The 24,706-nt window shown below is 41.6% G+C and overlaps 1 protein-coding gene and 1 long non-coding RNA gene across 8 annotated transcripts; one reads left to right on the top strand and one right to left on the bottom strand.

Moving 5' to 3' along the window:
* Nucleotides 1-1,437: 1,437 nt before the first annotated feature.
* On the bottom strand, nucleotides 1,438-17,646 carry TRIM59 (tripartite motif containing 59). Of its 7 annotated transcripts, none has more exons than XM_083442347.1 (5): nucleotides 14,784-14,967; nucleotides 10,308-10,381; nucleotides 7,864-8,591; nucleotides 6,154-6,328; nucleotides 1,438-5,049 (listed from the first exon to the last, which is right to left on the bottom strand). In XM_083442347.1, exon 5 carries the CDS (start codon nucleotides 5,044-5,046, stop codon nucleotides 3,823-3,825), a length of 1,224 nt encoding a protein of 407 aa, XP_083298473.1. In that variant the 5' UTR covers nucleotides 5,047-5,049; nucleotides 6,154-6,328; nucleotides 7,864-8,591; nucleotides 10,308-10,381; nucleotides 14,784-14,967; the 3' UTR covers nucleotides 1,438-3,822. The 7 variants fall into 7 exon arrangements, with proteins under 7 accessions (XP_083298473.1, XP_083298474.1, XP_083298476.1 ...); XM_083442348.1 differs by having other exon boundaries at nucleotides 7,864-8,302; XM_083442350.1 differs by lacking the exon at nucleotides 6,154-6,328 and having other exon boundaries at nucleotides 7,786-8,591; nucleotides 14,784-15,355.
* Nucleotides 15,714-20,252, top strand: LOC310678514. Its single transcript, XR_014511800.1, has 2 exons — nucleotides 15,714-17,138; nucleotides 18,477-20,252. It is a non-coding gene; the product is annotated as an uncharacterized lncRNA (long non-coding RNA).
* Nucleotides 20,253-24,706: the final 4,454 nt, after the last annotated feature.

The following is a 24,706-nucleotide window of genomic DNA, read 5'->3' as shown; positions in this document are numbered from 1 at the left end:
CTGAGGTGTGATTTCCTTGTATTCCTGCTTATATACCAACTTCTAAAGAAAACTGAAATGCGTGGAAACTATAGGTTCATATTAAATATACATACAGTTGCAGAAGCCCTCATCTCCTTACCATTGTAAGGTTGCCATGTTGCAAAGTTGCTTGTATTCTCCAGCGTTTCTTGTGCTGCGGCAGTCTGCTCCTGGAGAAAGGTTGGCCTTGGTTGATAGGAGGGCTTCCAGCAACACTCTAGGTGTATTTCTCAAATTGAAAGTTAAAATGCCGTTTAAATTTTACTTCAGCTTATTTCTCTTATGGGACAGAGGCAACATTTCATAAGCCTCATTTTTGTTGTAAGACAGAAAGAGCATCCCTGAAGATGGCCTCTTTCTCCTGGTATACCTTCCTGCACTTAGCTTCCCCATCTAACACAGATTGGAAAAAGAGCTTCCGCCAAAGCAAAATAAATGTGTAGCCCTTTTGCACTACCCAAGCCATTTGCTCCTGGAGCAACTGAAGGTTTGTCTCGGTACAGAGGCTACATCTGAAACATGAAAATGAGATTTCTAATTTCTTGTTTGTTTGTTTTTAATAAAAATGTTAACCGAAGGTATGCAAGCACAGTTCAAAATTCTTGGTCCTCCGCTATAACCATGCTGGTCAGTGAGCAGGCCGGAAACAAAGACTTTTGCTAATGACACCCTGAAGGTCCACAAGATGTATTTACTTGCAGGCTTCAATCTCAGTGAGAATCCATTGTTGAGGTGCTGGAGGATATCTTAACACCACCACCCTTTCCCTCTCTGGTTGGGAATGGGACGAACTCCACAGGTCCCATAAAAAGATACTTTGTTTTGAACAATTGTTTTCTTCCCTGGTCTTGTGCAGTATGGGTGAGGCTCAAGAAAGCAGACATGATTCTCTTGAAAGAAGGCAGATGCAGCAAACCACATGTAGTGCAAGACTCTAGCTAGGTGGTGCAGTTCTCCTGGTTGACACTGAATAGTTGACAACCTTCCTCCTCCTGGGAGATGTATTAATTACATTTAAGTCTCTGCTGAATGTATTTTTTTTCTTTTGACCTAGATGACTAGATACCTTAAAAGATCTGAGGTACAGGCCCATATGGCACAATTAAGTGCTACTGATTTCAATGAGATTTATTCCCAAAGTAACCAATATATGTCCAGTGGCAAGAACATTTACAGATTCCTACTTGTTCATTTTACTCTAAGTATACCCTTTGCAACCCAATGATAAGGATATGATCATTGGTCTATGGGAACCTGAAATTTACAGGCCTCTCTGTCTCCCAAGTGGAATGTTTCCTGACTACATTATATGTGCACAACTGATTTTGAAAAGACCGAATCCTCCTTTCTGGAAAATTTAATCCTTAACCCCCCCCCCCCAATAATGTGAATGGTACACAAGGGCAGCAAAGTCACGTTTTTCAAGTTTTATTTAAAATACCTTCAGAAGTAGGTTTGTGATAGAGATGTGACAATTGTCAGCAAAAGTTGTTCGCTGTAATGAAGATTAAGATATTAGTACATGGAAAAATACAAATTCTGCAATCCGAAAAACTGGAAAAATAACTCCAATACATTTTCATTTTTTTTTACATTTTAAAAGCATGAAGCTGAATACGTAATAAAAAGCCCCACAATTCTTAGGAAATAAATTACAGGTGCAAGTTACATAAGGCTGTGGTGGGTGAATAACCAAAATATAAATCCCATAGGGACTGCTCCACTAGGCAAGATATCAGTGTGTAGCTGCCCACCATCCAAGTCCTAAACATGGTAAGTGATAAGATTGGCAAATGATGTACTAAACTACTAAGTAGTTTAGTTTTCAGTTCCCATCTGGCTCTTGTGATGTGGTCCAAAGGAAAGTAGAGCAATACATTTGACACCAATGTGGATGCAGGAGTTGCCAGAAAGAGACTTACAAGGCGCCACCTTCTCCCACAGATACCGTATTGGCCTGAATATAAGCTGCACCCAAATATAAGCTGCACCTTTAAAATTCAAGGGGGGGGGGGGGAGAGAGAATACCTGAATATAATTCTATCATAAAAGCCAGTTTTTGTAAGGTTGTGAATTTAAGCCACACTTTAACTTTTCATGGTTGAAATTTGGGGGGAAAGTGAGGCTTATATTCAGGCCAATACAGTATTCTGCAAGGCAGGGGTTTAGTAGTTTTCCTTCTCCCAGGTGGGCTGCCTTCCCAGGTTGAGGAGCCACATTTGCCCCTCAATTCTCCCTCTACAGCAACATGCAACCCCCCCCCACGAAAAAAAAACCCTTCTTGACTGTTGGACCCTCTATTGGTCTCATCCGCTCAATCCACTGCAGGCTGTCTTTGCATGCAGGGATAGTGCAGATAGTGCCCATGAGTGGGCAAACTACCCCAGGAGCATGACGTCCCCCACCAGAAGTACTACCCCTTGCCTAACACCCCATTGATATGGAATAGCTTATTACCAAATGCAGCAGTGCCTATTTAAACATACAATCCACATCCAGGTCTGTGCTGAAAATTTCAGATGATCAGTGCAGGACACACATATTCACCAGAACAGTGATGCACTTGTCCAAAGGAACATTCATTTCCTGTAACTTACACATTTAGAGTGACATGACATCTTGGAACTTAGATGGGGCTGTCGCCTGTAGGGGTTATGTCTACTCTTGAATCTCTCCAGGAGGCACTTCTAAGGTATAAGAAAAATATTCCAGCGCCCTTCTTAGAACTGACTCAAGTTCAAACCTCTGTTGAGCCATAAAGGTAGAAATCCTGTGAGATTTCTAATAGATCCTTTCCCCACTCTGAAGTAAGCTTCATAAAAAGTAAGAGACCTATTTCTGAGTAGAAGTATTATGAATTGTGGTGTATTATGAGATAAGCAACGTAGTCTGTTGAAAAGTGTAAGTCTACATCTCTAATTTGATAAAACGTGTAATTCATTTATACAAAAATATACAGTGAACATACAGAAACATTGAATCCACCAAGTCTTATGCCAGCAGAGAAACTAGTTTCAATTACGGCATACTATATTGCCTTCTGCGTATATCCCTAACATAATCACCAAACTACATATACAGGTACAGTTCTGGTTTGTAGGGTTTTGTGATTTCCTACAACAGCTGTAAAGCAAACACCTTCTAATGTTCCCAGACATGCTGTTTTGTCGCTTTGGGAATTACTGGCAGTTATTTTTCATACTAGTTAACGATTAACTTTGTTTTCCAGGAAAAAATGCATTTTGAAATCTTTGGTACTTAAAACATTAAACACTGATGGGGCAACTAAGAAAATTAGTGGAAGGTTATAGGGTACTTAAGATTAATGTGTCACTAAAATACTATGACATTCATTCCAGCTCTTTTTGCACTAAATAATACTTTGGAAATAGCGTTTATAAAATATGTAAAAGAGTAAGTAAAGACAAACAAGGATTGAAGGTCACAAAGATGTGATAGCAGAGGATGCTAATTCAAGGGAGTCTACTATAGCTCCCAAACTGCCTTTACAGGACCGTTTAATCTTTACTTCTTTTTTAACACTTTATTTACACTTTAATCTTTACTTATATCAGTTTGTGAACATATTCTGAGACCAGAAATTCCCATGTATTGGTTTCATTTTAATAAAATTTCCATCCCCTTACTATAAATTGTTGCTGGTAAATCGGCCAATAGGCTCAATCATCTGATCTTAATGGCTACCATTCTAAGTTTAACAACAGGCTATAAGAATCTGTTTTTAAAAATTAAAATAATCCATGAGGTCCTTAATATAGCACAGGTTGTTACTTGAAATATTCACACGGAACTAGGAAATATTCTGTATAGGCATTCAAGTAGAAAATTAGAGGTATACCACAGGGTTCCCACCACCATCTGAAACCTCTTACTAAAATCTTGATAGAATGTTTCCAAGGACTCCATAACAAAGGGGAATGTTACTTCCTTTACAAATGGAAAGGGATGTTGGCTAAAGATAATAGTAGCCACAACTAAGAAAGTGAGTATAACTGCCAGATGCTTTAAGGACCTGAAGAATTCTTTACGTGGTTTCTTCTCCTTTTCACAGCCATGGCTACATATTTTTTCTTTTGAAATTAGCTTTATTTTGGGAATGACAATCTTGTTGACCTGACTAATTTCACTTTTGGACCACACATCTTTCAGCACCTGCCCTATTCGCGGGTAGATTTCTACAGGCTTTATATTTGGTAACGGCTTTTCCTTCAAAGCTTTAACACGCTGGCGAATATCATCAACCTTCTCCAGAAATAAGAGGGGAGATTCCTCCTCCTGAATGGCTGTATTCAGTGACATCAATTCAAGTTGTTCTTCCCGTATGCCTTTCATATTTTCAATCAGAGGTTCATATTCTGTCTCAATTTGCATGTTCACTTCTTCCAAAGCTGCAAGCAAAGCTTGTTTTTTATGATCAAGTAAATCACTGAGTCTCTTGAAATATTGCAACACAGTTTTTTTATCCTCCTGGACAATGCTCTCACATTGAGCTTTATGTTCTTCCAGGTTTTCAATAAGTAAACACACTTCACTCCAGTGTTTATCTGTCAGCTGTTCAAGGAGTTTGCCAGGAGTTTCCTTTTCTTTCATGTAGGCACTTTGAAGGTCGTCTATGGGATGGCCATGGTGTTTTCCTATTGTAAGACAATGGCCACATACTAGTTTTTTGTCTTGAAGACAGTAAACATTTAGAGGTTGTCTATAATGTTCACTACACGTAGCGACATCTGGATGGTCCTCTTGCTGATACTTTTCAATTATAGCCTTTAATACAAAGTTGACAGGCAAAGATTCTGTGCCAGTCGGTGGAATTTCAACAATGCTTCTACAGTTGGGACACTTCAGTGGAAGTCTTAAGGGTCTCCATATGGAAAAGTTGCCTGATAACTGAAGAACACTTTCCAAACAGTTTCTACAAAAAGTATGTGAACATGGCAGTACACGAGGGTCATCAAATATACTGTAGCAAATGGAACAAGTTAGTTCCTCTTCAAAATGATGCATTTCCTAAAAATAAAGAGGGAAACATTTTTAAAATTATATATATGCATGTAAAGTCTATTAGAATCAAGTCATTCTAAGTTGGTTTAATTAAGCTATAGTATTTATTGCATGTTTTTCAACATAGTTTAAGAAATTAATATAGAAATTGTTTTTTCTTTTTAAAAAAATGTGGAATGGGCCAAAAACTAATCCGTTATATATTACGGATTCCCACTTACTCTATACAATGATGTGTTGCCAAGCTATAACTAGCACAACCCTCTAATGAAGCAAGAAAGGGGTTTCTGTCAGACCATCATACGTGGACCATATGATCAAAGAAATCAATGCTGCTTATGACCTATAAAGTATATATCTAAATTATGCCACCACTCGTTTAGTCATCTTAGTCATGTTCAACTCTCCGTGACCCCATGAGCCAGAGCGTGCCTTGGAAACTCACATTCTTCTCAAAGCTTCTCCTTATCTATGTCCATGGAGTTTCCTTGGCAAAATACTGGAGTGGTTTGCCAGTTCCTTCTCCAATCACCACTCATACATACAGTTTATATGGGGCTAATGTCATAGGTTTTCTATATATTTTTTATTCAAGTACATTTCTGTTCTTAAATAAAAGTATACATTAGCTATGCAAAAAGACACTTAGAAATCATTTCCTCTTAAGCAATGGATGTATTATCACAGGTAAACTAAAGAGTGTTTTGAGGTTCATTTATGTCATCAGCAACATTAAGCCATAAATGCACTTGTTCATCATTGCAGGACTTTTCTTGTCAGACCAGGGCTGCCTACTCATGATCAAATCCCTACTCAGCCATGAAACTGAGTGGGTGGCCTTGTGCTGGTCACCAATTCCCAGCCTAACCTACCTAGCTCAATTATAAGGATAAAATAAAGATGAGATGCTGTATGCCCAACTAAACTGATTAGAAGGGACGGATAATAAAAAGGTGATAAGCTGCAAGCTTTAAAGGAAACAATATGTTTGAAATAACTTTCCCACATCTGATCTGTATTAAAACTGAAGACATAGTTCACCCAGACCCAAATAAGGCTTCCTTTTAGAGAATGTTAGGATAAAGATTGCTCACTCTTAGAGGAGCCCACCTCTTGTATCTCTGCAGGAGCTACTGACCCGTATATGCCACCAATTTGGAAGGAGGCAAACCTAGAGCAGTGACTCAAGAGATGCAACAGCACCCTCCCCTTCAAGTGCAAGTAGTTCTGCTGTCTTTCTTAATCAAGAGTGATGGACTGGTCCAAGTGTACTCAGTGCAGCAGACTGAATAATAGGAAACAAAACAGTAAATCATTCAGAGTCAAGGGAGGTATCTATTCCTTGTAGCATCCCAGCAGGGACAGCACACACTTTGGAGATGACTTCTTCAAAAAGCTATATAGAACTGTTTTTTTTGGGGGAAGGAGTGCTTAAAGAAAAAAATAAAACAAATGTCATAAGGTAGCCAAATGTTTCTTTTCCGCTCAAAGAGAATTTATGTGAAACTTAAATGCATTAGATATAGTTAATTAACCCAATAAAAATCACTGTTCACTTTAAAATAGGATTGTGTCTCCTTCAATGGGCAAAGGGAGATGAAGTAGGACCGGCAAGACAAAACAGACAACATTTCCCACAGCTCACCCATCCAGTCAGCCAGCCAGTGTTGTGTAATGGTTAGAGCAGGGGTGCACAAACTCTGGCCCGCCAAATGTTTCTGGACTACAACTCCCATCAGCCCCAATCAGCATAGTCAGTGATGATGGGAGGTGTAGTCCAACATCATCTGGAGGGGCTGTGCACCCCTTGGTTAGTGTTGGACTAGGGCCTAGGAGACCAGGGCTCAAATCCTCGCTTGGCCATGAAGCTCACTGAGTGATCTTGGGCCAGTTGCTGCCTCTCAGCCTGACCTACCTCGCAGGGTGGCTGCGGGGATTCAAAGAGGAAGTGGAGAACTATGTACACCACCTTGAGCTCCCTTAAGAAAAAGGTGGGATACAAAAGCAATAGTAATAACAAGTGGGCAAGTGGGCCAGTGACACTGATGACAAGGCCCTCGAGGCCCTGCCAGTCTAAAGGTGCTGCAAAGGTCTTTGGGATGGGAGGCTGGAGCTGCACAAATGGCTGCAGGAATCTATTCTGTCATGAAGACAGACACGGTTTACATGATTGCACAACACTTCAGCTTCAACTATGATTAACTATGTTTTAGCTTTTTCTATTTTATCTGTAAGCTGCCTTCAGTCACAGTCTGGGGGGAAAGCAGTACAGTGGTACCTCGGGTTACATACACTTCAGGTTACATATGCTTCAGGTTACACACTCCGCTAACCCAGAAATAGCGCTTCAGGATAAGAACAGAAATCGGGCTCTGGCGGCACAGCGGCAGCAGGGGGCCCCATTAGCTAAAGTGGTGCTTCAGGTTAAGAACAGTTTCAGGTTAAGAACGGACCTCTGGAACGAATTAAGTACTTAACCCGAGGTACCACTGTATGTGATTAAATGTAAGAACAACTATGGTTACCACCAAACATGGCTTAGTGCTAAATGTTGGCAAAGCCTTTGAAATGTACCTTGCCAGGAAAAATCAGTATTGAAAATGACATGTTCATTGTCATTGATTGTTTAGAAAGGGGGAATCCTTCAAAGGCAGTGCCGTGTTAAGTGTCAGCTTCAGCATCCTGCAACCTTGAAGTATGTTTTTTTTATCACAAGGTTTAAAAAAAATAGAGCAAGATCACCTAATTTTGGTCAGTCATGATTTGTGAACATTCCTTTGACCTCTGCTCCATCCAGAGAACAGCAGGTTGATAAATTACCTTCTCTTAACTGTGTTTCCTTCAGGCAAGGAACGGAGCTCCAGAGTTAAGCAGCCATTCTCTTTTCCATGGCCACACCCCTTCTCCAAAGAGTCTTTTGGTCTTGCAAACAGTCTAGTTGTCCTGTGATTGAAGTCTGGAACTTACTTAATCCACAAAGCATTGAGTCTGTCTTCTTTCCTGGTGTTCCAGAGGAAATGCTTAATCCTCACTGCTGAGAAACTCCATAGCACATTTACCATTGTCATCTGAGCGGTGATCAAGAATCTTGGCAATGAGATAATTTGCTGCAATGTTGTCTCCAGCTTGCTCTCTGAAAGCTTGTGCAGGAATGTAAACACAGTTTTGTGACTGCAGAATTCTTGCCTCTTGCACAAGATAGAAAGCCCAGCCTTCATCCCACAGTAATGGTCCACGCTTCAATAGCTTCATTAAGTGCCTGTTGCAGGAAACTCAAGTTATGTACTAGAAACAAAGTCCCTTGTACAGGTGTTACACCAAATGATCAGTAAATGCAGATATTATTTTGCTTGTGCAATGATGTCCAAGGTGTCTTGATCCAGATTCTCCTTTGTTTTGCTTCTGGGAAGCTGAGATTGCCAGAATTAACTCAGAGAACAAGCTTTTAATGGAATCTTTTGACTTGACGTGATGATGCTCATAAAATCTGACAAAGTCAAGCTGTTCTCTGGAGTTAACTGAAGTGGATATCCACATGAGTCATCATTCTGAAAAAGACAGGTACAAAAGGTACAGCAACTTGCACCTGATTGTGCTGTTATAAAAAGGTTTCTTCCAAAAATATTAAATTAGTGTCAGTCTCTTCCCAAATACTACATTCATTGTTAAGAAGTTAAAGTTCCAGCATGTCCAAGATAATCTGGGGATTCTTCTTCTTGCAACACTCTCCAAAACTGCATTCCTTTTTGTGCTGCTGGCAAAGGATGCCAGGAAACCAAAAAAAAGGTCTGAAAATCATTTATTTGATTTGTAAAGCTGTTGGTTTTATCACCAAGTTCACTTGAAGGGTACAGCTATGAACATACTGGGCAGTAGGATATAAGTCCTGGATCCTCTTCTGCATTCCTATGTGCTCCCCACAAATTCTGATTGCCCCATTGTAGCTCTGAACAAAGAGTTGCTGCTTGTTACGTCTCCTCCCAGTACATTTCTTTCAGTTGCTAACGCACAGCTATAACAATAGTATTCCTTCAGTTTGAATCCATTGAACCATTCCATTGGTGAGCAATTACCATACGGATGAACACATTGGTTGCGTCCTCAGTTTCAATAGTCAGAAAATGACTTTAAATAGTCACAAAAGCCTTTTGACTTCTGTTTAATATGATGCTTCACCGGCATCTATATGCAGTCAAGCATATTGTTTCTTTCACAGACCTTAGAACACGCTGGAACTATGTACGTGAAGTTCCATGGATGAGTCAACCGACGTCAAAAGAGTAAACATTAGTTGAATACAACCAAGGATTTTCTGAACCCGGCAGGCAGAATTCAACACTGCACTCTTCCAATTGTTCCGTATGCACAAACACCCCACTTCCACCTGAGCACTGTTCTGAAGGTTCTCCCAAACCTCCTCCTGGAGGCAAATTTCAGGGGACATGAAGTGGGGGAAGAGAGCTGGGTAGAGCTCCATGGTACAAGTGGAAGTCCTTGCACAGGACTTTCACCAGTGGGGCTGGTTAGGTAAATTCTGCCTTGTCATGACCACTAAGCATCAGTGGAAAAGCACCCCAGAAAGGCTATTTCTGTTGTTCTTTTCATGACTGTGCTGTCTTACACACAGTTGCCTTTGTCCACCGAAGAACGTAAGAAGTGTCACACTATGCTTCAAAGAGGGACAACTGTAGATTTTGGCCATCTGTCATGGGTGCTTTAGTTGAGATTCCTGCATTGCAGAGGGTTGGACTAGATGACCCTCTATGTCTTTTCCAACTCTACAGTTCTATGATTTACATCTCCCCAACAATTTGGCTTAAGGTTTGCAAATGATGGCTTGTTGGGGAGCCACAAACTAGAGTCCCTGCATTGCATATCCCACATATGCAAGGGGAAGAGCAAAACAGGAGTAATCAGGCAGAGCGTACCAACATGCTGCTCATTCACAATAAGCCACGGGTCATAAAATTTGGTTTGTCATTCATGTGAACACAGCTATTGTTTAGGAAATATATGATGTAGTATCGGCAGGACACAACTGAAATCAATGCTTTAAATTTGCATTTTTTTCTGATTTAAGTAACTGACTTGATATGACTCAATTTTAATCAATCTACACTGGTTGCATGGCTAAGGAAACAGTAGTAATGCACCTTAAAAATGTAAACAAAACCCAGAGTATTTGGAGAAAATTCCATTAGATACTACAGAAAAATATAATAAATAAAACAAACAAATAGCAAAGTACAATTTTCAATACTCACCGAGAAGATATAGTGAAGTCGTATTTGTCAGCCCTGGGATTGGTATATTCTAGAAATAACAGTTCTCTATTTATCTGGAATAAAAAGTGAAGAATTTGGCGATTATGTTTTCCAAGCTGGACATTCAGGGGTGATAACAAGCAGTAAGGCATATTTTCTGAGCTGAAGTAGTGATGCAGAAATCCTATAATTATAATTTATTCACAATGGGCTGAACCTGTCTAAGAATAAGGCAAAAAAGTTTGTTCTCAGCAGGGAAACCTTTACCTCCATTCCTTAGTTCTCTACCACTCTGATGACTAGTAATTATATGAAAGGAAAAATGCACTCCTGCTTACAAAATTTTATTGCCTCATCACTGATGTTTCTCAGCAAATAAAACAAAGAACTTCTTTCACAATGACCTATAACTCCAGCATCAGTGAAACTTGTTTTAAAAAGAAAATGCTATGTATTGCATGGATATTTTGTTGCACATCACACAAAATAATACGTAAGTAGTCTTCCAATGACTATAGTACAATTTCTTCATAAATTAGGAAAGGGGCGTGGCTCAGTGGTGGAGCACATTTCTTCCAAGCAAAACGTCCCAGGTTTAAACAGCAAAAGCCTCGTTTGAAATCCTGACAAGGTACTGCCAGTCAGTGTAGACAATACTAAACCACTTAGCCTCTTGGGCTTTCCGATCACAGTTTGAACGCATGCGATGGGGTGAACTCCCATTGCTTTGTCCCAGCTCCTGCCAAACTAGCAGTTCAAAAGCATACCGGCACAAGTAGATAAATAGGTACTGCTGCTGCAGGAAGGTAAACAGTGTTTCTGTGCGTTCTGGTACTCGTCATGGTGTCCCATTGCGCCAGAAGCAGTTTAGCCATGCTGGCCACATGACCCAGAAAGTTGCAGACAAATGCCGGCTCCCTCGACCTGAAAGCGCAGATGAGCACTGCAGTCCATAGTCAAATTTGACTGGTTGTCCAGGGGTTCTTTACCTTTACCAATGGACTAATGCTCTAGCATGGTATAAGGTAGTTTCCAATGTTCTTATTATACTGACACTGGGATTGGAGCCAATCTTTTTTCTAGCAGATTTTTCTTTGTCCCGTTTTATGTTTCTAAAGAAATCTAATATTGTGCCTATATTTCACAGAAGGCCCTTCCTATGCTTCTGAGAATTCTCCTGTGAAACCCACCTGGAAACACATAGGAATTGCCATAGAGGTGTAAAAAAATACCTAGTTAATTGTTACTATGGTCATTTGAATTTAAAAGTATAAAAATTATAGTTCCCTTATCAGATACCCATCTAGGAAATGATGCCAGTTTACCAAGAAATGTGACTATAAACCAAACACAATATAGCTGAAAAGTTCAGCTGGTTGCATGGGGCTGACAGTACCAAGGTTGCAGGTTTAATGTCTGTAAGAGACAGCTGGATATTCTTGAATTGCAGGGGAATGGAATAAATGATCCTCGGGGTCCCTTCCAACTCTTATGATTCTATAAAATAACTACCAAACTTTTAGAAGACATCTGAAGGCAGCCCTGTTTAGGGAAGCTTTTAATGTTTAATAGGTTATTGTATTTTAGTGTTTTATTGGAAGCCGCCCAGAATGGCTGGGGAAACCCAGCCAGATGGGCGGCGTATAAATAATAAATTGTTATTATTATTATTATTATGAGATACAGTGGTACCTCGGGTTAAGTACTTAATTTGTTCCGGAGGTCCGTTCTTAACCTGAAACTGTTCTTAACCTGAAGCACCACTTTAGCTAATGGGACCTCCCACTGCCGCCACGCCGCTGGAGCATGATTTCTTTTTTTTTTTTAAATAATATTTATTAAAATTTTTCAAAAAATACATAATCACTTATGGGACTCCCCCCTTCCCCCACCCCCACCATATTCCCATTTCACATTGTTGGCCACACAAATTCCCCTTTCAAATTAAAGCTTAATTTGTTTTACCCTTAATAATAATAAACAACCCGATGTTCTTTCCCCAGGACCCACCCCCTTTCATTCCACAATTTCCATTTTTGATAAAAAAAGCACCCCAGATAATAACAATAGAAAAGGTAAAAAATAAGAGATATAATGAATAATAAAAAAGAAAGACCAATTCAACAAAAAAGAACAAAGTTGGCAAGCCTTTGGAGTTTTAGTTCTCCCCCCCCTGTCCCCGGTTTAATTTCCCCCTGACCATCAACCCCTAGTATCTGCCTGGAATTCTTAAGGCCATAAATCACAACTTTTCCCCAACTCCAGCTGGCTTTCCCTTTTTTTTTTTAAAATTAGAAATAAATTTTTTGATAATCAAAATTATTATTATTATTATTATTCTCCAAAGCTTTAACTTCAGTCTTTAAGAAAACTGTAGTAAAACTCCCTCCGTTGTTCTTTCCGGTTTGTAGTCTAATTTCCTTTTGTTCCGCTGCTTAAACGTTGTAATTCGCAAGTTTGGTAAGTCTGCAGGGATGGTTGTTGTTCAGGGGCAAAACCTTACGTTCAGTCCCTTCCTTTCTTCAATAGAAAAGTCTATTGTCTACAGAAAACACCCTGCAGACGAGATGTTGTTTCCGTTTTGCAGCTTTCCCAGAAGGTAACCAGTTCTGTAAAATTCCATTGGTGTTTTTCCACTTTCCCAGTCCTTGTAATGTCCCGAAGCTCCTCGAGGGGGATTGTTATAACTTTGTTTCCTCTAGTCCAAAAGTCAAGTTGTTATCCATATTCGCCATTTTGTATCCAGATTTTAACAAATTGTAGCAAATTGAAGCAAATTTAACCAGCCAAGTTCTCATAATAAAATCCACTCCACTTTCCGACTTTGACAGCTATTTTGAAAACTGTCGAACTCTCCGACTCCTTTCACCAGGCTCTCTCTTCAATCGCCCCGGTTCCCAGGGGGGGGGGTTGTGTTTCCCTTCTCCAGTTCCTCCTCCAGCACAGTTCTTGTAGTTCCCCATCGTGGAATTGTAATTTTTATCAGCAATGCAAGCCTTTTTGGGTCTTGGTTTCCCCGTCTTTGTTTTAGACAATTTACAGTAGGGAGGGGACTGACTTCCTTTTTGAATCCCCCCCGCTCGTATCCAATTCGAAAAAAAAATTTCTTTTTTCCTCCTTTTGAACCCGATTTCCAGATTTACTCACGGGTTATTGTTGAAAAGTCCGAATTTTCAATGGAAGAGGTCAGCGCTCTCCGCCGGATGGCATGCGGCTGCGCTCAGCAGGGGAAGCAGAGGACTCAAGGCACCACGCTTCTCCCCGGCACCCGATCCGTAGCCTTTAAAAAGGCTCCTTCACGAGTCGGGAGGGCGCTAACGGTGCAAGCCGAGTCTCCATGTCCACGGCCTCCGTGGCCGTGGTTTCTAAGGGTCCCCGCATCGCCGTTGCGGTAGGACCCAGCCCCTGCCGAGCAGACTCCCTCCGGAGCTCGGAGGGAGTCCGCCATTCGGCGATGGCGCCAACCCGGAAGTCCCGCTGGAGCATGATTTCTGTTCTCATCCTGAAGCAAAGTTCTTAACCCGAGGTACTATTTCTGGGTTAGCAGAGTCTATAACCTGAAGTGTATGTAACCTGAAGTGCAAGCTACCCGAGGTACCACTGTATCTGCTTAAAATGGTTTAAGTCACTGAAAGACAGGCAAGCTTATTTAACTCAAGCTTTTATTATTCTGGCATGTGTCAAGCATCCACAAGTTCAAATGTAGGAAAGTAGGTAGGTGAACAGAAGTGAAATACTTTATGGAAGAAATACAAAATCGCATCTGAACTGAGCTTAAGATGGAAAGGAAAGATCAGTTCCCTGGTACTTGTTTCTTTTTAAACGCAAGTTTGCAAACAAAGTCTGAGAGTTTCTCAATATTTATTAATGCAAGTCACTGTGAACCACTAACACTTTACATTCTTAATCACAAATTAATATAAAGGGATTGAAATTTAAGGAAGTTTAAATAAGGGCAAGCTGTATATGCTTTAGATCTGGACCCCTCCGGTCATTTATTTGCCAAGTAGCTCCACTCTTGAGTAATGGTATTGTTTAGATACAAATAGCTGGAGGATCGTGACCTAAGAACAGTCACCAGAAGGGGCATTTACAGCTTAAGGGATAAATCAGTATAGCAAGAAGTTGACTACAAACGATACTTGCCTTTGAGTTTTCAGGGTCTTAGGACAGCTGTATTGTTCCGATATGCATCCAAATGCCAGAGCAGAGTGGTACTAACGAAAATGCCACGAAGTTCTTGGTGGTTACACTGTTTCCCCCCTCCCAAAATGAGTTACCTTTACTGCTGCTCTTCTTTTTACCTACAGAAACAGGAGCACTTTTCAAGGCTCTCTCCGCCACTCCCTTAATTTCTCCCAAAACACTTCGGGGACGGGTCAGTCACGATGGCAACGACCTAGTACGCCCATAAAAGCCTTACCCCCCCCCCCATTTTTATTCTCCTTCAAAATAATACACGTATTACAGGCTCACCTCCACCTGCGGCAGCAGATCCCTCGCTCCCCGCAAATTCCTCTCAGCTTCCCCTGAATGGATCCCAGCCGGGGGCTGCTAAACCCTTCTTCCCCTCCTCCTCCAATCAGAATCGCCGGAAAGGAGGAAAGGGAAGCAGCCACGGCAGCTCGCTGCTGCGCACGCGCCTGGACAAGCCGGTAGTCTCGAGCCAATCAACCGCTTCGGAAGGATCAGTTCAAAAGTAAACGGCCGGACGAGGGAGGAGAATTTTATGAACGCGGTACAACAGTTCCCTCAGGTCAGCCGTTAACGGCTGCTGGAGCGGGCTGCGCTTTAGAACATATTCTGTGTATTTTTGCCCCTGTTTCTTTCTTATCCACACCCCCGCTAAGAAACTTTGGATTTCTCGTCCATAAACGGTGGATTATTTTTTTTAAAGGGAGAAATTAAAGGTTAAAACATTAACAGTCAGGCATACTTTTTAAAATGATGTGATTTGAAGAGGGGGGAAAGTCAACAGAATATCGGCAACCTAACCATGCAGGCTCAAGCCACCCCAAATTAAACAGGGCTAGGCCCCATTGATTTCAGTAGTAAAAAAGGTAAAAGGACCCCTGGCCATTAGGTCCAGTCGTGGCCAACTCTGGGGTTGCGGCGCTCATCTCGCTTTATTGGTCGAGGGAGCCGGCGTACAGGTCATGTGGCCAGCATGACTAAGCCGCTTCTGGCAAACCAGAGCAGCGCACGGAAACACCGTTTCCCTTCCCACCGGAACGGTACCTATTTATCTACTTGCACTTGACGTGCTTTCAAACTGCTAGGTTGGCAGGAGCAGGGACCGAGGAACGGGAGCAGGGACCGTCGTGGGGATTCGAACCGCCGACCTTCTGATTGGCAAGTCCTAGGCTCTATGGTTTAACCCACAGCGCCACCCGCGTCCCAATTTCAGTAGTAGGCATGTGCTAATAACTGAATTATTGCACTAAGATTTTAAAATAGCTAACTTTGTCTGGGTTGTGCCTAAAAGCAAAAGCTCCTGATTAGGGGGAAAGAAGCACTTGTGCCATCTGTCTACAAATATAGAAATTCACATATGCAACCAGATGTCAGTGTAGAATCTCAATCTTCCAGAATTGTCTGACATAACCAAGAAATGAGCCCTATGCTAGTATAGGCTTAGCTTGCTAATTCACAACTAATTAGTTAGCAAGTTCACAGGCTCTGTGTTTGCTCAAACTAGCTGAAGAAGTGTGCATGCACACGAAAGCTCATACCAATAACAAACTTACTTGGTCTCTAAGGTGCTACTGGAAGGAATTTTTTTATTTTGTTTTGACTACGGCAGACCAACACGGCTACCTACTTGTAACTAGCTTACCAAAGCATAGATCTCAGCCACTGTTCCCACACTACCAGATGCTAAGCCATGGATTGGTTTACCACTACACCTGGATCCAGGCTTGTGGTTCATCTCCACCAGATAAGTGACGTAGGAAAGTAAGGACAAGCTCTTAGGCAAGTGAGCACTCTTCAACATTTGCACTAAAATAGTGCTCACTAACAGTTTCTCGCCATCCTGGAAAAAAGTGACAAGTGGGGTGTTGTAGGGTTCTGTCCAGGGTCCACTGCTGTTCAATGTGTTATAAACAATTTGGATGACGGAATTAAGGAAATGCTCATCCAGTCTGCAGATGACACCAAAACTAGGAGGGGTAGCTAATGCCACAGAAAACAGAATCGAGATTCAGGATTACCTTAACAGATTGGAGAACTAGGCCCAAACTAACAGAATAAATTTCAATACGGAGAAATGTAAGGTTCAGCACTTAGGAAGAACCAGTTGCACAACCATAAGATGCGGAACACCTGGCTCACCAGTACTACATGTGAAAAGGATCTAGAGGTCTTGGCAGACCACAACTTTAACATGAGTCGCCAGTGTGATGCAGCAGCAAAAAAAGCTAATGCTATTCTAGGCTGCATCAACAGAAGTTTAGTGTCCAGATCAAGGGAAGACAAAGCACCTCTCTATTCTACCTTGGCCAGATCACACCTGGAGTACTGTGTCCAGTTCTGGTTGCCACAATTTAAGAAGGATATCGACAAGCAGGAACGTGTGCAGATGAGGGCAACCAAGATGATGGTCTGGAAACCAAGCCTTATAAGGAATGGTTGAGGAAGCTGAGTTTGTTTAGCCTGGAAATGAGGAGACTGAGAGGAGATATGATAGAAATCTTCAAATATCTGAAAGGCCGTCATGCTGAGGATGGAGCATGCTTATTTCCTCCCGCTCTGGAGGGTGGGGCATGAATCAATGGATTCAAGTTACAAGAAAAGAGATTCCAACTGAACATCAGAAAGAACTTTCTGACAGTAAGAGCTGTTTGACAGTGGAACAGACTTCCACAAGAAGTTGTGGACTCTCCTTCCTTGGAGGTTTTTTAGCAGAGGCTGGAAAGCCTTCAGTCATGAATTATCTAGTTGTGATTCCTGCATTGCAGGAGGTTGGACTAAATGACCCTTGGGATCCTTTCCAACTACAATTCTATGATTTATGATTCTAAGTTTCCAAGCACCTTGTTAAAGATATGTTAACGGAGCATTAACAGCATACTGATGTCATATGATCCCAAAGATACAGATAACTTTTGTTATCTTCAAGTAGATATTAGACAGCATCAGTAACACAATCTCCGATTATGGCTTATCAAAGTCAAACCCTGACCTGATAAAAGATTTCACTAAGTGGATAAATCTCACTAATGACCTGGGCTAATCTAATATAGATATTGGGCTGGCTGGTTTATAATCCAATCTCACACATTTTCAAAATGTACATTTGTCAATAGAAAATGCTTACCTACTTCTTCAACACAAAGTGTCAGAAGTCATACTTTGGCCACTGTTAAGAGAGGATAATCCTGCAGCCAAACTGTGTCAGGGACTAATGCCTGCAAGGAAAGTGCTTCAAATGACCACTGGCAAAGTGCTTCAAATGACCACTGGCAGATAGTGACCACTGGCAGATAGTGATATCATTACGTGTAAAACAAAGAAATATTATGTCATATGGGCTATATAACATGATTTAGTCTTACTATTTTAAACCAAACTGCGGGAGGCAGTGGAAGACAGAAGTGCCTGGCGTGGTCTGGTCCATGGGGTCACGAAGAGTCGGACACGACTAAACAACAACAAATTTTAAAGCTAACTAGTTCAATTCCCCATTAGCTTTTACTGAGAATGATTCACACAACCTTTCTAGAGGTATGGAGGTAGCATAGAGTTGGTTTCAAACGTGACATTTTTCTCAGACAGTACTGAATTAAATCCTGTGGCTGTGTTGTTTAGACTAAACACCCTTACAAGATATGTAACTTTGTGAGACTATAGTTTAATAGAATCACAGTTAGTTGTTCTGCCCCCCAAAAGGGAATTGTGGTTTAATTTCAGTTTACTAACCAGGACCTTAAACTTCAAACTATAATTTAAGGTCCTGGTTAGTAAACTGACATTAAAACACAGCTTCCCATTTTGGATGTAATGGGTAACTGTGGTTTAATTAAACCAGGAGTTAAGTCCTGAGAAAGAAAAGGAGGGGGAGCATGTGGTCGTCTTGCTTGTCCTGCCTGCTAAATTAGCAAGTCTGGAAATGAATGCCTGAACCAGGTCAGTACCATACTCTCACCACTTTTTCACTCTTTTCTTCAGGTGGCAGTGGAGATTCTCTGATTTCTAAACAAGCAACCCTGTTCAACATCTGCACTAGACTGTCCTGGATAGAAAACCAAAGAAAAGAATGCAAAGCACTCCCTCTTTTGGACACTAGAAAAAAATGATCTCAACAATGAAGTGGATATGTTATATAGCACTGAGTGATTGACATTGTGATCTACCATCTGTTCCACAGATAATCCTCAAGACTTCATAAGTGAAAGAGCTCATGTATATTTTTTCTATGAACTAGAGTATTTATAATTTATTGAATCATGCTGAAGTAAAAATGCAAACATACTGAGATATGTCTGGTAAAGTAAGCTTGAAAAAGCAAATAATGATATAAATTTGCCACTGTGTCATAAATAATGTTATGCTTATCTTTCCAGAAGACGTAAACACCTGTCTATCCTGATAAGATTAAATTTATATTTTACAGCCTCTCGTGTAAACATCTGGGAAATGTCTGGAATTGTGTCTGGAAAGATAAAATCCCATTCCCTGCCTCCCTAAATTAAATAGGCAAGCTTTGACAATACAAGCCTTCCCTCCCTCTAATCAGTGTTGCTTCCAACAGTTTTTTTTTCCTTAGGTGACTTTATATGAAACCAAATGCATTAAATTTGTTTTCTGTGAGCAGACTCATCATCAGCATAGTTGCGCTTAAGCCAAGCAGAATGAAACAGTGAACGTATTTCACAGAAAATCAGGAATGGAGCCATTCTTATTAATTTTTAGACATGGATGTACACCCACTTTACATAAATTCCTTAAATGAATAATCTAGTCACAGGGGCCAAGTTTCCATTATCATGGTGGCATTTTTTAAAGCCACTGCAATCATTGGAATCAGTAGTTTCACGTTTTGTTATCCATATGAATCATGGATAATCCAGGGGCAGATAACTTGTGTGCTGAAAACTACGTGTAACCCTTGCTTTTTGTTGTTTAAATACTTTAGATCATGGTATGAGTGTCTTATTGTGCTGGAATCCAAACTCGCATTTGTAAAAAGGTGCCAACCTGGCTTCCAGCAATACTGGTGAAAATAGTACCAGAGCCTTAAGTACACTTCTTTGAAAGTTAGTAACAGTTTGAGTGCAAAGGTCTGGAGCAGGTTTTTGCTTTGCAGGGAGGTAGACCTGACCAAAATGCAATGGCACAAGTTACTGCTTGTACCATTAGCCACTTGGCCTATCAACAATATCGAAGAATGTTACATTAACTGCTCACTCAACATTCTGTAATAAACATTAACAAGAGAGAACACAGTAGATTAAACTTTCAATGGGTAAATACCTTTTTATTACTGTTTTCCACATTCCATTTTATGTCATAGTAAATATGGTAGTCATGTGCTATTATATTTTTCCATATATACACTTTTAGTGTGTAAAGTTTTCAATATCAGGCTCACCTTGGAGCAGTACGATAGCAATGCTACCAATAAAGACAAAAGTAAAAGAATGCCATGGCTAGAAGTATATTTACTTGATTATCATTTTATAGTTCAGCAAATATAGAATTAGCCTTGTATTAGCTATTATCATTTGCTGTAGACTTGTTATTGCACAACGTACCGTAGTTATCAAACTGAGCTGCTTGCAAAGTTCAGGCCAGCTAAAAGTGCACTGCTTGTATTATTTTTATTAAATGTCTATAACGCCCTTCATCTGAGTAACACAGGGTGATTTACAACATGCAGTGTCTCTAGTTGTTACAACAGAACTACTGTGCAATCTTTAATAAAGCCTTACCTTGTATAGTTCAGTGTCTGCTGAAGAGTGATCACAAGTTTGAATCTCTTTCTGCTGAAGGGGTGTGGGTTTAAATGATTTTAAACAAAGTATATTTGAGACTGCCAAGAACCAGCTAAGACAAACAGATACAGAAAACATAGTGTGATGTAAGCTGAGAATCGAAAACTTGAATGATACATTGTCAGTGAAAGAAAGCATTTTATTTAATCCATTTTTGGGGGGCGGGGTGTGTTAAGATAGTCTTGAATAAGCACCATTGTCCACATTGCACAGGGCTCCCAATACTGTTAGAGTGCACTTACTAATGTGCGACAAAATCTGTAACTTAATACATCTGCTTTTGTAAATTTACAATAGTACTCATTTTCTGAGTGTTTGACACTGGTGTCCTTACTGGAATTTAAGGAGTTTTCCCTTCTAATTAACTCTGGTAGCTGTCAGTACATTGCCTCATCTTTAATAGTGACTCTCATGGTTTATTGTTTTTAAAACTGTAACTTGCATAAAAGAACAAAAATTTCTAAAATGTATTTAATTACTAAAAGGCAGGATGCCAAATCAGATGTCTGACAAGAAATCACACTCTGTCCCTAGAAAGCAGTTAAGTTTTTCATCCTATATGTGTGAGCTACCATTAGTCAAGGATGGTAGGACAATCTGCACATGTGTGTTGGAACATGTTCTCAACATGTTCCTGATTGAACTCTGGCAGTGTAAAAAGGTTCTGGATGAAAGAGAGCCCTGGAAAACCGGGTTTGCTCATTTTCTCCTCCCTCCCAATCCGTTTTTGTTTCGCATGGTGTCTTTTCAGATTTGAAATTTGAGGGCAGGCCCAAGTTTGTTTTGAGTTATAAACTGCCCTGGGAGCTTTTTTAGCCGAAAATTTTAATTTTAAGAAGAAAAACCCCAAACACTGCCTCTGGCACTGGAGGCAAAACATAGTCGTGATGACTACTAGTAGCTATTGACAGCCTTATCTTTAATGAATTTGGCCAATCCCCTTTGAAAGCTGGTGGCCTTCACCACAGCTTTTGAGAACAAATCCTATCGCTTTAACTATGCGCTGTGTGAAGAACTACTTCATTTCTTCTAACGGGATGACTCCGGATTCCGACACGACGTTGAGGGGGGGAAAGTTATCCCATATATACACAGTTCCTAATTTTACACACCTCCATGGCGTGCGTTTTGCCTTTTAACGAAACGCTCGAGCCCTCAGAAAAATCAAGCGGGAAAAGCGGGGCGCCATTTTTGCGCCTCGCGCCCCCTCCCCCTCTCCAACTGCCAACGACCCTCCTTACGAGACGAACGGGTCTCGGTTCCCTCAGAGGCAAGCGAGGGCAGGAGCCGCCCCTGAGGACACGGGCCGCCCTAGGCGCGGTTTCCTAAGTTTGTGGCCATGGAGAAGGCGACCGCCAGCCTCGGGGAGTCGAAGATCGTCCGGCTCATGTTGCTGAGGCGCAACCGGCTCCGGCGCAAAGGGAGCCTGGCGGCGGCGCTGGCTCAGAGCATGGCACTGGCGGTTCTGGGCACGGCAGCCGCCTACCCCATCTGGGTGCTGGTGGAAGACAAGAAGCGGAGGGCGATTGTACTGGGGGCGTCCTGGGCGATACGGCAGGACAACCCGGCTCCGGGCACGCCGCTGCTGGGCCCGTCGGGGGGCCCGATCATGCTGGCCATCGCCTGCTGCTGCTTCTTCAGCGTGCTGACGGGCTCGCTGGCTCTGGCGCTGGACTTCGTCGGCGCGCGCCTGTGCCGCTCGCTGGCGCCCCTCTTGCACTGCGTCACCGCCATGCTGATCGCGTGCACGGCGGCGCTGGGCTCGTGCCTCTTGGCGCTGATCCGCGAGCGGCTGCTAACCCAGCCGGAGCTGCAAGGCTTGTCGGCCAGCCCCGGGCAGAGCCTCTTCTTGGCTTTCCTGTCGTGCACTTTGTCTTCCACCGCCACCGGGTTCAGCTGCGTGTCGCCGGCCCGGCTGGAGCCGATGCACTCGTCGTGGGACGTCGGCGGGGCCAAGTCCTTCCACGGCACGTCCGCCACTTCCCTGCCGCAGCCGCCGCAGCCGCCGGCGCCGCTGCACGACGAATTGCTCCCCTCGGCTCCGAAGCGCGGCCACGCGGGCAAAGTGCAGTGGCGCGAGTACGTGAACCAGCTGCCGCCCATCTTCCGGGAGGAGCTGAGGAGGCGGCAGCAGCAGCAGCAGCAAGCCGAGCATGGGCACAGCTCAGGGGAGCAGAAGGGCAACGTGGAAGAGGGGGAGCCCGTGTCCAGCGCGCGGGGCGCCATAAGCCAGGGGACCGCGAAGAAGGACGAATCGCATGCAGACACTCTGTTTCTAGGGTGAAGCACCCAAGCCCAGTTTATTAGGGAAGCTACATACCACCACAGCGGGAGAATGAACGCCAAACTACCTGTCGATTTCCTTGAGAAAGATGGAGCTAGTGCGAATAAAGGAGCACTCAAAGATGACGAGTGATACTAAAGGTTAAAAGAGTGACTGCCTTATTTCTTTCGAAGCTGTCATCCCCCTTCCTGTCACTAAAGGATTATCCTTAGTTTAACCTAGGAAAAACCTGCATAAAACATTTATTTCCGTATAGGAATCAAACTGTAACCCCAGAAAAGAATGCTAAAATAACCTTGCTTTTTATTTGCCCCTTACTGCACACTGAAAAGTCCACCACTTCATCTTGCTACTAGGATGCCTTAATGTTTCAGCACAATCTGTTCTCAAACCTGAAACATATATGTAAGGGGGAAACAATATTCAGAACCTCCATATTAGAAACCATCTCCCAAAAACAGGGGATAAGGAACCTATGGGCCACTTGATGTTGGAATCCTAGTCTTAAAAAGCACAGGTAGCATAACCACTGGTCAAGGATGATAGTTGTAGTCAGACATGTGGAAAACCACACATTCACCCATGCCTTAAAACAAGTTGGGGGAAATCTCTAGTGAAAATTACAAAGGACAACTAAATGCAAAATTCCCCAAATAAGCCTGTTTTATAAAATGCTGAAAAAGTTTGGACATTTTAAAATGTTTTGTTTATATTTAGTGCAGTTGTTTCAGCTGAACAAGTCTAGATGTGCAAGGACTTAGCCATTTAAAATGGCAACCAAACTCTAGATATGCACATGCCAGTTTAACATGCAAATTACATTTTTAGATTAGATTGTGGCTACTGTGCATACTTCCACAGAACCATGTGTAAATTCCATGAAGCAATATTATTGTATAGTTTAAAACAAAACAAAAATGCTAGTTCTTTCCTAAACCCTTAATAAAAATCCGTACCTCTCAAATATTATTATAGCTTGTATGTAAAATTTAGAATAGGAACAATTGACTGGTCTACAAGTTCTTCTAGATAACTACACATTCCAAAGCTTCACTAATGTTGAGCATTTCCAAGCCATAATAGGACTATACCAAGCTATTTGTGATGTCCTTTTAGGCCAAGTTGTTGTTTTCAACCTATTTCTTGCAATGCATTATCCATGATGGTTGCTTATGTGCTCAAGCCTTCAACCAATATTCCCAAATGAAGTTTGTTGCTATCTTTTACTTTCTTCACAACATTTGCTCCTGGCTATTTTAGCCTCCTTGCATACTTTCTACCATAATTGCTCCTTTAATAGAACACAACTAAGATGAACAAGATGCTCCACAATTTGCAGTGGAAACAATTCTCTGCAATTCAGTATCTTAAAATCCGGAACTCGTGACATGTAGCTTCAATGCATTCAGGACAGTATTGCTCATACCCAACTTCAGAACTGTACTGGTTTTTGAAATGGGTATTTTGAGGAACAATGTTATTTGTGCTTATCTGTGTACAACTAGAAACATTTATAAAAAGGTGGCGGTATTTCCCCCCGCCCCCCAAACCCTTTTTTCTCTGCTTTCAGAAATTGCTTGTGCCTGAAACTAACTTAGCAGTGTTTCCCATCTTTTCTTAAGTTACCCAGTACCCAAGGAGTTAGTACATGAAGATTAGCAGGACTCATGCACTTCCCCTCTGCTCCTGTCCCAATTCCCCTCCCTCTTTTCCTGACTTAAAAATCCATAACTCGCCACCCAAAGTGACTGTGATTTACCTAAAACTGAAAAAAGGAGAGGGAATTGCCATGCACAGGCACATGTGTTGGCATTATATTTGAACAATGCCAATAAATTATTTCTGGAACCTGCCTACTATACACAAGCAGCAGCAGCAACATATACAATTTCACACCTGGTCATTCCACAAAGAATAGTTTTAAGAAAAACTGAAGCTTAGAGAAAGACATGTCAAATGAGAATTACTATTTGTTATCTTCTGTTAGAAATAACACTTTGAAACCCAAACAATTTCAGTAGTTTCTTATTAATAGGAAAACAATTCTGCTAGATTACAGTATATTGAATTCTGTGGGAAGGGATAGTTGTGAAAGTTCTAGGACAACGGCTATGTATGTG

The sequence above is a fragment of the Podarcis tiliguerta genome (assembly GCF_965153285.1).
Source record: "Podarcis tiliguerta genome assembly, chromosome: 5".
Classification (NCBI taxonomy): Eukaryota; Metazoa; Chordata; class Lepidosauria; order Squamata; family Lacertidae; genus Podarcis; species Podarcis tiliguerta.
The sequence above is the reverse complement of the archived record's forward strand: the minus strand, read 5'-3'. Positions and strand labels throughout refer to the sequence as shown.